This window comes from Vidua macroura, chromosome 1 (assembly GCF_024509145.1).
Source record: "Vidua macroura isolate BioBank_ID:100142 chromosome 1, ASM2450914v1, whole genome shotgun sequence".
Lineage (NCBI taxonomy): Eukaryota > Metazoa > Chordata > Aves > Passeriformes > Viduidae > Vidua > Vidua macroura.
In genome coordinates this window covers 46,171,936-46,185,073 of record NC_071571.1, presented here as the reverse complement: position 1 = coordinate 46,185,073, position 13,138 = coordinate 46,171,936, and the positions used below count along the sequence as shown (strand labels likewise).

General features: G+C 35.0%; 1 protein-coding gene across 4 annotated transcripts in view; it reads right to left on the bottom strand.

Annotated features, from left to right (window-relative positions):
* BBS9 (Bardet-Biedl syndrome 9) overlaps nt 1-13,138 on the bottom strand; it is a 299,597-nt gene that overhangs the window by 250,855 nt on the left and 35,604 nt on the right. For all 4 annotated transcript variants that reach the window (XM_053990445.1, XM_053990515.1, XM_053990680.1 and 1 more), the window contains exons 8-10: nt 11,932-12,016; nt 10,065-10,248; nt 8,718-8,847 (exon numbers count right to left, since the gene is read on the bottom strand). In XM_053990445.1, the coding sequence (XP_053846420.1) occupies nt 8,718-8,847; nt 10,065-10,248; nt 11,932-12,016 (399 nt within the window). The remainder of the gene's footprint in view (nt 1-8,717; nt 8,848-10,064; nt 10,249-11,931; nt 12,017-13,138) is intronic.

The following is a 13,138-nucleotide window of genomic DNA, read 5'->3' as shown; positions in this document are numbered from 1 at the left end:
TCAAATTAGTTTACATTTCTTTCGCCTCATAGTTGTTGCAAGTTTCAAAATTCACCAGCATTTCAGAAAGGAAAAAGCATGTACACTTTCTACCATTAGTTTTAACAATATTTATAATTGTGTCCTCACCCTGTCTGGCAAAGAACAAAACTGCTTCTTCCAAGCATCTCTAGCACTTTGCACTGCTTGCTGCCTCTTAGTTCCACAGCTTGACATAAATGTCCCATGTGCTCCTCCTTGTACAAAAAATGTCTTTCAGGTTACTAATAATAATCAAGACATTCAAAATCAACAGATTGAAACTTTTCATAAAACTGTTTTTCAAACAAGACATCCAGCACATCCATGGGTAGAGTGTCAGAATACATCCATAAACTCCAAGCCATTGCTCAATAATCAGCTCCAAAATTTAGAGTTCAGAACCTGATACAAGTAATAGTCCACTCTGTCACAACAACTGGCACACACAAGTAGTGGGTTAGCCAAAAAAAAAAAAAAACCACATGATCTTTGTCTAAACACAAGGATCTTATTTAAAATATTACAGGGGTGTTACTTGCCTTCTTGTTCTTGAGAGTCTGCACTTTTAAGGTTTTCTCTAGTACCATGAAGATAGGAATATTTTAAGAGTTATTCTAAAGTTGAAACCCTTACAAAATCATGTGACTGTAAAAAGTAGGTTTTTTGAAAAAGCAAATAAGTGACATGCAATAAAATTAGGAGAACTGGCAATATTTGAACACCATTTGAAGCTAGCTTGCTAGAAAACCAGTCCTGAATCACAGTATATGCTGGACATAGTATGGGGCACATCTGTGTCTTTTTCAGGATCAGAATCCTACTAATGTAAAAGAAATACAATCACATTCATATTTTGTGGCTAGGATACACATATTAAATTTATCTCTTCAAAAGAGAGAAATTTTCTCTCTTAATAGAGAAAATTAAGAGATATTTTCTACTGCCATCACTCAAAAATCCAGTGGCAAATCAGCAATGAGAAAAACAGATGTAATCTTTTTTTTTCCTTAAAAACATTTCTTTAAAATGCAATTTTGTTTAAGTAGAAAGATTCTAGAAATCTCTGCATTTAACTTCTCAGATCAGGCAACATTCTTACAGAACACTCAAATAAAAATTTATATATATATACACCATACGTCATAACTGGCATTGCCTCTGTTACAGTACTATTACACAGAAAGGGAAAATCTTTCAACAAACTATAAAGTTTGATTCCTGCAGTTTTCTTTCCATAAAACTGTATAATAAGTGCTAAGTTTTGCTGGGTTTATATGTAAGTTTTGCCATTTTTATACAGTGATTCTTTAACAGTTGTGGTAGCTGTGGTGATGTCAGTTATAATAAGGAATAACAGATGGGCTGGAATGAAGAACAAAGTATTTTCAAGCACCTGGATAGCTAAAAAATTCTATGAGGCGAGTTTTATTTTGACTCCACCCACTATTACCATATATGTGATTGCGCTTTTACACTTTATATACTTAATTCAACTACAATATTTTTCCCTGTTTTTTCCAGTTAAATTCAATTCCTGTAATTCCTGTTGCCTTTCTACTGTTTGGAGAGCCCAGCTACATAAAGTATATCCATCCAACCACCCAACATACTACAGTTCTGTGCCAGAAAAAGTTTTAATTTCAAGTTCATATTTGGACCAGGCCAATACTTTCTCACTAACAAATTGATTGCAGATTTTAATATTCTTTTAAAAATATTGGAAGCTAAAATTTTATTAAAGCACATTTTCAACCAATGACTATACACCAGAATTGTGAACTACAATTTTTTGATTCACCTACCATATTTAAATTAAACTCATCAGTCTGTTGGGCTACATATGAGTTCAAATCTGGGAATTAATCCTGTGTCAAAACAAATAATTTAAACCCTTGTTTATGTTCTCTTCTTTAATGAGACAGGTTGCTGAATTAGAGACTTTTTATATAATTTTATTCAGATAAAGAGCCATGAAGTTACAAGCATGTCAGGTTCAAGCTATTACTCATACACACAAGTCTTGTTCTATGAAGCCCTGAACAACAGTCTACAGGGACTTTAAACCTCATTAGTCCAGTAAGTATACAAACCACACATTTCTTACCAACCATTCTAATATTATGAAATCCTAATAAATCAGAAAATCCCAAGGGAGCATTGTATTAAACATTTTTCAAAAAGGAAAGAGGTTGATTCTCTCCATTCACTGCACTAACTGTAAAACTATTGTTTGGTGTTGTGGGAAAGATGGGTTTCGTTTTAAATGCAACAAACACAATATCTCTCTCAACAGAGTGTTCCCCTTCAAAATGCAGACTGGTGGACAATCCTGAAGTGCAACAGCATATGTCATTTGGCTTATGCTTCAAGTGCATTGGAGGTGGTGTAGTGACAATCTCTGTCTCAGTCTCCAATAATTCTCAGCCTTGCAGTCGAGCTTCCGACTGATGGGGAGAGACTGGATAGGAACAGACTATTGTAACACACAGTAAGGTACTAAGTCATAAAACCCACCAACCCTTCCTCACATATTCTTGCACAACCAGGGTTAAAGCAGGGTTAAGTTTTTGTGCAGCTACTCACCATTTTAGTGAATGATTTTTAGTAGAGTTGGAGTAAAATGATAACTCAGTACACATCAAGAAACTATTGCTTTAGTAAATTAAGAAGACATTGTCTTTAAAACTAACTTGTATGTTAAAATATTGTAAAATACTATTTTAAAATGCACCTCTGTAACTGTAACATAAGGGGGATATCCCGAGAGACAGGAAAGTGCAGTAGTCATGGTTATCAGCACCACATGAGACAGTGCAGTATTCAAACACTTATGAACATGATTACAACATAGAAAATTAAATTTCAGTCCCTTCATTAGTCAAATAGTCTCTGCTTCTTTATTATTCATGCAAGGGGAGAAACTTATACAAGAACAACAGTACAAATTCTACATGTAATGATTCACTTTATTTTGTCTTATAAGTAGCAAGAAAACTGGACACTACTATAGCAACTTAATTTTTCAGTGATTCAGTAAGCTGCAGTATTTCCTGCATCTCAGCCTACACAATGCAACCTTAAAGTAATAGATTTTAGCCTCTAATTCAGAAAAATCAAATACAGAACTGCATATGTAAAAAAAATTAACACCAATAGCCTATGGGTAGCTGCTTTTAAGAGACAGCCGATTAATATATTACTATCTGACACAGTCATAATGGGCTTGTGGTTCATGTGCCAATGTTAGGAGTTCAGGTATGACCCCAACAGTCAAGACTGCAGTGATCATACTTGGAAAAGCAGTACTGGCCATCTGCAGATAGAAATCACTTCTTGATTGCAAACTGAGCAAAACAGAATCAGTGGTGATTCTGTAGGACCCAATGATATATTTATAGGATTACTGTTTCAAATAAAGCTAGGCAGACTTGAAGTTCATAAAGAGCTGAAGTGTGGATAAAGCTTGCTAAGTAACCCTGCTTGTCATCCTGACCATATAAAGTCTACTTTATTTCCTGACTTTTCAACAGTTATGTTTGTTTAAAAAAGAAAATCTATTTTTTCCCCATCTCAAATAATGAAAATCTATTTACTAGCTTAACTCAAGCTTAAACGTTGAGTGCTGGAAATCTAATATTTTAAGAAACTCAGAAATTCTAATTCTTTGGAGGTGATAAATTACTTTGGCATAAAAAACCTTTCCAGACTTCTTTATATTTCCTCTCCAGAAAACACACTGTTCCACTACCAAGTAAAATTATATTTATCTGTCAAATAAATAAAAGTAAAAGCAAATATTCTAGCTGCTTTCATCAACTTGTCCATACCTGTCAACCCCAGGTAATAAAAGCAACTTCACATTTTACAAGGCACACACATCATTATGCGGTTTATTCTTTTCAAGAATCTTTCTTCCATGAAGAACAGTCTTGCTCACAGATATAGAGGCAGATACAAATGATCACAAAATAAAATTGGTTACTGTATTCCAATTCCCAGATGTAGCTCCTAAAAACAAGAGGCACTAAATATGCAAAGAATCCAACTACCTACAGACAAGTACTAGAGAATAACAGAAAATGCTGAGTTGGAAGAGACCCACAAGGATCACTGAGTCCAACTCCTGGCCCTGCACAGGACTACAGTGTGCACAACTAACTCTATATAAAGCCACAAGTTTTGAAGTAACAGGGTCAAATGTGGGAAATTAAATCACAATTTGCCATATTCAGAACAGGTGACTTACCCCGAAACACAAACTTACAAAACTTTGCCTCACTACAGTGTCTCTAAATTTTTTCTTCTGGATATTACTAACCAAATTCTAATGTGGCTGAAGGGGAAAACATCCTTCATTCAACCATTACATTTGCTGATAAACTGGTACCTAAAGTACTAAGAGTCCCAGTAGAATAGAGACAGAAGAAATATCTTTCCCACAACACATCCCCTAAATTCTGAGGTTGGCTTCCTGTTAGAAAGAACTGTGCCTGCTGACAAACTCCATGTAAAATCAACATTTTTTTTGCCATATGGATTGCACCAGACTTAATTTCTTGGTGGACAGTCAAAAGCACAAATAACCAAAATTAGAGACATCATGAAACACTGATTTAAAGAAAAGAGGTATTTGAGCAAGTTTGCATTTCATTTTAAAAGAAAAAAGTCAGGCTACCTTTTGGCATTCACAGGCTTATCAGATATAACTTGAAGACTGTATACAAACAAAACCAAGAAATAAAGTGGAGAATAGTGAACTTTAAAAATGTTCAGAAGGAAAAAAAAAGTCCCCAGTTCAAAGGCTTCATACATTCCTATGGCAAAACACAGGTTCATAACTTGGGAGTAATCAAAACAGAAACCCCTTTCCCGAGACTGCATCCAAACTCTAAACATGTGTATATATTATTCTCTATCTATGTCTTTAAACTCAACTCACACTGGCATTTCAGATGTTTGTGATAGAAATATCCCAGAGGCTGGCAACAAAAGCTATTTTGTTTCAGACCGAAGGCACCTTAACATAATGTTCTAGTTTCAGGCCAACAAGGACAGAGTAATTAATACTCAGTGCAATCAATCAGCCATTAAAAGATGTACTCTTCGAAACAGCTCTGCCAAGTGTCAAATAAATAGAAAGTAGTTGTCTAGGTAATATAATCTACTCCAAGGACCTTTTATGGTCAAGCACATGGAGACAGAATAATTCAGATACACAAAACAACTATTACTTGTGATGGGCTCATAAAAAGTGAGAAGATAAAGAGACAGAAAGAGAGAGAAATCTTAACACATCTCAAGAAGCATCGATCAGTGACAAATTCGTAGCATTTATAATCTGTAAGAGATACTGCTTATAAAATTTCCTTTGTAAAGGAGATGTGGAGGTACAAAGTAGGTCTTAGAAAAGAGGTCTCTCATGAAACAGAAAAATGGAAACTCAAGGGCAGGAAAAAAGGGAACAGACTTTAAAGTCAATTCTCTGAAGATACTTATGTAATTATGGTGGATACAAAGCAAATACTGCTGCTTACAACTACTATTTCAACACTGAAATTTTGAGCAGAGTAGGAATTCTTGTAATTCCTTCGTGTAACTTTCCTAGATTTCAGCTGTTTCAGCTGCAGCATATGGGCAGCTTCTCTTCAAACCACTCTAGAAAGGTTTGGGAGGGGCTGTTTGTGGATTTGGTGAGATGATGTTCAGGGGTTTTTAATCAACTCAGGCAGAACACCTAAACCATTTTCTTCAAGAGTTTCAGCTTCAGTGAGAATGTGTTTGCACAGCCACAACTTGAAGGATAACAACCCAGGGCATGTAAAAATATAACTGTTCAAGCAGGCTTATCCATAGGAAGATAAATTTGTGCTGAGACAGAGACCTAAGCAGTTCAAATTAATTGAAATTGTCAGTGAAAGTGGTTACACTTCTGAAGCAATCCAGGCAGTGTGAAGTATGTAGGAGTGCCTTTGACATTAAAAATATGTCAGAAACAGTAACTAATATACATTAGCAGAACCAGAATATAAACTTCCAACAAAATAAGGACAACTTCTATAACAATTACAAGAACTGAACTTCCAGTTCAGTCACTAGTTATAGAGATATCCAGGGAAAACCCAGAATAAGATAAGCACTCAAAATTTTGCCTGCAGTTCAAGTTTCTGATCACAAGCTTTTGAAGCAAGTTTTCAACATCCTGACAGAGAGCATTCAGGTTTTAACAGCAGGCAAAAAAGTGTAATTTAACACCTTAAAAATACGTAACTGTTAGAGTGCATAAACACCTAAAAATGTTCTAAGTAACTGCTTCTCCTTGATTCTATTTTTTCTTCCATGTTTCTGAGAATGTGACAGAAATCAAGCAGTTTGTACTGGAATTTAATAATATACTACAACATTTGAGATTATCTTTTTCTACATACTGGTATTGCACTAGAGAAATATTGTATTACATATTATTTTAAGAGGAAAAATCAATTCATAAATAATAAGGCATGGCATACACTGGAATCACAAGCTGCTTTTGTGAGGCAATCACTACTCCTGCCCCAATGGATTTACATAAAATAGCTTCTAATAGTGTTTTTCTTATCCAGCAAGCTGGAGTCACACATTAAAAGTAACAGACATTATGCCAAGAGGAAAATACAAATGAACATGTATGAACTGTAGAGACAACTGTTTCAGAATGCTCCACTTACTTTGTAAGTATTATTGCAATAAAATAATTGGCATACATTATATTTAAGGCACTTCAGTCTTTCAGCAGTGCAGGATTAACAACTTTATGCTTATTCAAGTCCTTAATATTATTTATGTTACAGCAGTGCTGTGCTCAGAGGCCCCAATTAAGACTGAGATCTCTCGAGTACAAGAATATCATTATCACATTGACTCACAGAGAATTCTCTTTCAAAATACTAAAAAAAAAAAATACCAAAAAAAACACATATGCCCTGTTTAAGCCAAATTACTATCTCTACAGGCTTTACTATAGTTTTTGCTGTTTAGCTCATTTTTTTTTAATGCCAGAAGGAAGTACAAGTGTACTGCATATTTTCCAATAGACAGGTAAAAGCATAGCTCAGAAACACACAGCCCTCTCCCTGCCTTTCAGGCCACTGGGGGCAGGCACACAGATGTTCCTTCATTCATCAGTACCTGTATAAAGAGGTTTGCATAACTAGATTGCTGCCTCTCTACCTGCTAAAAAAAAAAAAAAACAACCCCAAGTCAAACCCTGGCATTCATAGGTCTGTGGGAATTCTGAATCTAACTAGCAAATTGAGCTGGGACAGTCTGTGGGAATTCTGAATCTAACTAGCAAATTGAGCTGGGACAGATTTTAGGCTCTCAGATTTCTCCCTAATATCAAACTGCTGAGTGTTGAAGATCACAGGGAACAGGCAGAAGCTGCATAAACATTTCAGATACATTCTTGAAACAGATGGTTCAATATAATGGGTTCTCAAACAAGTAATTGTATATACAAGTGTTAGTGCAATCTGCTCTTGTAAACATCAATTTTTTTTTTAAATTTTTGTAATTCAAATATTTTTTCCATACTTCAAAAGCTATACTGCATAATCAACTTCTGGGTTACACTAAGTGGCCCACTGAGACTGTTCATTATATTTCACTTGTTAAGACCTGTTTGTTGGATGAAAGCCAGCCCTATTCTCTCCTAAAAAAAATAAATTATGAATATTTTTTTTTTAATTTGGTATCTATTAGTAACAAACAAAACACAAACATCCCTCAGATTACTCTGCACAACTCAGTAAAGCTGGTTGGTCAGATGTTCTATTTCCATTTGTCTGGAGGTAAAAGGTTTGACTTATGAACAAATGTTTAGCAATGCAGTGTATGTTGGCCCAGCAGCCACCAGCCTGCTGAGGATCAGAAGATCTATGTGACAAGGACACTCCTACTGCATCCCCGATGGTCATAGGCACTGGGCAGCCAGCACCCAGCCCAGCTCAGGGGGCACACAGTACAGGCAGAAATTGGATTGTACAAAAATACTGGCTGAACCATTCTGTGGTTTGCTTATTTCAGTGACAGTCCCAGCACAAGTTAGAAACATGTCCTACCTTCTCTTTGCCTAATCTCCCACCCAACGACTTTTTCCCTACTCTGTCTCATGCTTCTTTTAGAAAAAGTTTTGGTCTGGTGCAGTGCAGCCCTCGGCAATTTAAACATTCCTTTATTTCCATAATTTAACACTGGATTTTAATAATCGGTTCTAACAAATCATCTCTGGAATGCATATGCTCTTAAATGCTTAATGAAGAACAGATTTTCACTGAGTTCCCCTATTTTCCTGTCTCAGAGAAGGACCTTGCCAGACTGCACAACCACACTTTTCATTCTTTTCAAAAAGAAGCTACTGGGCTGGAGCTATGAGACTCCAGGTTCAAACTTCATTCAAAAAAAAAACCAGAAAACCTAAAGCCCAATACAGCAATTCTACTATTGTTCTAGCATACATACAAGCATCATAAAGCCACCCCAGGACAAACACTCATTAATGAAATGAACATTTTACAAAACAAAGGAAAAAAACTTAGAATTTTCCTTTTAAAACTTACCTTACTTGTTACATACCTCAGAACTGTTTGTTAGGAGCTAGACACAGATTACACAACCAGAGATTAATCTAAGTAAAAAGTAAACTTTAACAAGCTACTTACTGAAAATTCGCTACTTTTACTGATACAGGAATGCAGGGAAGTTGAGTGGCCCATTTCAATGTAACATCTTGATAAACATTCAACATTTTATTGTGGTTTGCAATTAAAGTGTTTATTGTTCCTTCTCGCACTGTTCAAAGATAAAAAAACAATTTTAGGATGAAAGATTTTTCATAAGCCAGTACTTTTCTTTATAGTTGTGTTTTCTTTTATTTTTAATCCATTAATTGTCATAAATTAATTTAGTATAAAGCATCAAAAGTTAGGAAAGTTACATCGACACAACGAAGGACATATATGATTAATTATGGATACCAATTTCAATTGCATATTTCACAATACATGCCACAACTTTCTAAGGTTCTGGCCAGCCATGTTTGGTAACTCAAAACATGACAAAGACTCATAATGACCATGTTGGCATGCCAGGATAGATATGACAAAATACACATTGATTAAATAGCAGATATTTACACCATTCATTAATTATTTAACTTGTGAATACCAATTAAATCTGTATGCATTTGCAGGGTTTATTTATAGTATAATTCAAATCAGAAAGTATAAAATGTGAAGATTGCCAAGATCAAATTTCTAAAGATTAAAATTTTAAGTTCAAAAGGAGACATAATGTCAAAAATTTATCAGATCGTTTTTGAAACATTAAAAGAGAATAGGTATTAATAGTCTATAATTCGAACCAAGTATCTAACCAAGTTGTTTCCACCAATGTAATAACAATAAACTTTGATATTTTTAAGAATCTGTAAATATCAGAAGGTCATAAATCAAAAGGTCCTCAAACACTAGTTTACTCTTCCAAAGACTGTCATTCCTCTGTGTTTGTTGCTGTGATAGCCTGGGCACCAGACAAGTATCTCAATTTGGTGATAAGAAAATATTTAGATTCTAAAAATTATGACACTTCACAAAAAGTAACATTTGAAAATCAACCTACCTCATTCAAAAAGAGAGCTCCAAATTCTACAGATCATAGACTCATAGATTCATAGAATATCTTGTGTTAGGAGGGACCTTAAAGATCATCTAGTCCCAACTCCCACTAACATGGGCAGGGACATCTCCCATTAGACCAGGTCACTCAAGGTCTTATCCAACCTGGCTTTCAACACTGCCAGCACTGGGGCAACCTGTTCCAGTGTCACACCACCCTCACAGTCAAGAATTTCTTCTTAATATCTAACCTAAATGCCTTGGGCAGGGACACCTTCCACTAGACCAGGTTGCACGATGCCCCATCCAACCTGCTTATTCAGAAAAATATATTTATTCAGTGGTTAAAAAAAAAAAGTGACCAAGCTAAAGTTTAATCTTTCTTTTACAAACCTGAACAGTAAGGAATGAAGCAACTCGGACTGTAATCAAGCTTCTTCATGAATCGTATTTGCCCGTTATCCTTCAGGCAAAAGAAGTTTCTCTCACCAAGCACAAAAACAGAAGCAACTCCCTGATTAAATGAGACGACACATATATCCAGTGCTTGCTCTCCAATGTTTAAAACCCAATCCACCTTCAAAAGAAAAAGCATGCTCCAGAAATCAAATGACAACTGCATAGTAAAGACAAAATTTTGAGAAGGCTCAAAACTAATCAAATTACATATCATTAACATAGCTAGAAAAGCAAAATCAAGGTCTTTTTAAGGATAAGAATTATCTTCTTATTCTGAGGGCAGTTGGTAACTTTCCTTAATGTGACTCAAGCAAAAAAAACCACTGTATTTTTAAAATAGGCATGAATTGTTAGCTATGCAGCTCAGTTAAGTACATTTAGAATTTAATATACACATCCCATTCAAAATGGAAATGCTTTATACTTCAACTAATGAATCCAAGAGTAGATATTTAGAATAATTTTCATCGACCTCTGTACATGTGTACATGCAAAAGGTGACAACTGATTCTACCAATATATGTAAATGGAAAACTAGACAAATGTTTTAGGTGTGTAAGCCAATATTTATGCTTGCAGTCACTCATGTACACCCTTTAATCTGGCGAATGCTGGTGTATGTCATAGTTTGTTTACTTCTCCAACTATGTACATTGATATAATAAACAACTAAGAAATCCTGCCTCACCGGTCTTTAAACAATACTACTGCTTATTGACACATTTCAGTGGTTTGTTTCTTCAGCTCCTTTGAGAAATTTCAACTAAACACACATGCAAAAATTGCTTTTGACTTTTGACAAGCTGGTTAAATAGAAATTTAGACTTTTGAAGTAAAAATATATCAAAGTTCAAGTGTCAGCACTTCCTATATGAACAGCATCAATTATTTTGCTGAAAGAGCATAGAATGTGTCAGCAAATATCCTGGCATATCTGATATATGAAACTGGAAGTGCTGTCTTAAAAGTTAAAGGGAAAAACCCAGCTTATGTTTGTTTCCAAGCATGCTTCACATTTTAGATTTTAAAAACTGTTTCATTTGCAGTCTATCTGATGAAGTCTCCAGGTTTTTCATTTATAAATTGCCTTCTCCTACTTCTCTATGTAGGATTCAGCCTACGTGTATTTGAAAAATTCTACAATTAGTGGATGGAAGATGCTCTCCCAATATTTTACTGTTGTTCCTGAAATATGATGAATCTAGCATTTTATATATGCAGTATATTTAGACAAGCAACTCTACTGCAGGACCACAAAGAATTAAATTCTCTTCCTCTTAAGAAAAGGCAGCTCAAATATTAAACAAATTAGTGACAGAGACCTCCAGAAGACTATTGAATCCATAGGTTCTTGACAAGAAGAGTTCAGGACACTATTTATGGAAACATTGCACTGAGAATTTTTTTCTAAGTACAAAGGAGAATGAGATTCATTTTCTACAATACAAAGTCACAATCAGACTTCATTTTAAAACATAAGCAATAATGCAGGTGTACCTATTTCTCTATTTTACTACAGTATAGGTTCTGCATTACAAAGATTGCCCTGGAAATAGTTATTTCCACTGCAGTTTTTTTTTTTTTTCCTCATTAGAACAACAGCAAGTTTTAAGGCCCAGCCTAAAACAACTGAGGCCCAAAGAAACCTTAATAGAAATCTACTGGAGTCTTTCCATTGCCTTTAGCAGCACTTGGATCAGGTCCTTTGTCAGCAGACAATGTTTCCATTCGTTACTTAGCATCAGCCATTTCAATATGTGTGCAGTGTCTATACAGGGTATGTAAAATAAACGTGTTTTACCACAAGCCTTTTTCCAGAACTGAGTTTTCGCTGTTCTGTGTCATGTCTTTCATCAGCATCTGTCGCAAATGCCAGCACTTGGTATCTGTTACAGGCAGTTTAAAAATATTTTTTAAAACTTATATCTTTGTAATTACCTCTACATTAAGTAAAAAATAAAATATAATTATCATGAGTTTTCATAAACAGTAAAATCATAGCCTAAAAGGATGGTTAGAAAGCCTACTGCAACATGTCTACCCTCAGCAAAGATGTTAAGACTAGTATCACTGTAGGATAGCAGCTAAGTGTAAAGGTGGAAAAAGTGTAAAAGTGTAAAACAAGCATTTCTATTCAGATTTTATGTGGAGTTAAAATAAATCCAACAGTCTAAATATTAGTAGATAGAAGTACAGACCACAAAGACAGAAGAAACAAATTCTCAAATGGTGAAATTGGAACTCTAATTTAAAAAAAACACTTTTTCTTGCTCTTATTAAGCTTTCAAAAAACTTCTAAACCACTCAGAAATACAATCTGCTCTATCTAATAGTGAAACTTACAAGCACGTCCATTAAGTAAACTTAAGTGGCTCCAATCTAACAGACCACAGTAAACTGAAATCAGTAGGTGGCACATTTAGCAAAAGTTGAAAGGCTTGGGGCAGTTTTATTATTTTTAACTGCCAACAAACCATACTAAGAAAAATTGGCAATGAAGACATTTGAACAAACGATATCAACTGCTATAAAAGCTCTGCACATCTATCTGTCCTCTTTACAACTATGCAATCCTCAGTGTTACAACTGCATCTTCATTGATTCTTCTGTAACTCTTTCCTAAATTTGTGCTGGTATGATAACTCACTGATCTCCCGTTTCCAGTGTATGCACACAGATAATCTGTGGAATACTGAAGGTTTCTACATAAGTGAAATAAACAGTAGAATAAGACCCAACTTAAACTTATCCAAAAAGACAGCATTTAATTCTTGAAGTCATGGAGTACCATCAGCTCCTAAGCTTAAATCAACACAATCCTGAATGTTCCAATTCAATCTAAAATAGCAGTACATATTTTTCCTCATTGTCAAAGTTGGAGATTTAAAATGATGACAACAATATTCCTCATATTTCATGCATGCATCGTGGTGCAGCAAAAGGACAAGGCGTAATGACCATATATTAAAACACAAGAAGTTCCACCTCAACATGAGGAAAAACTTCTT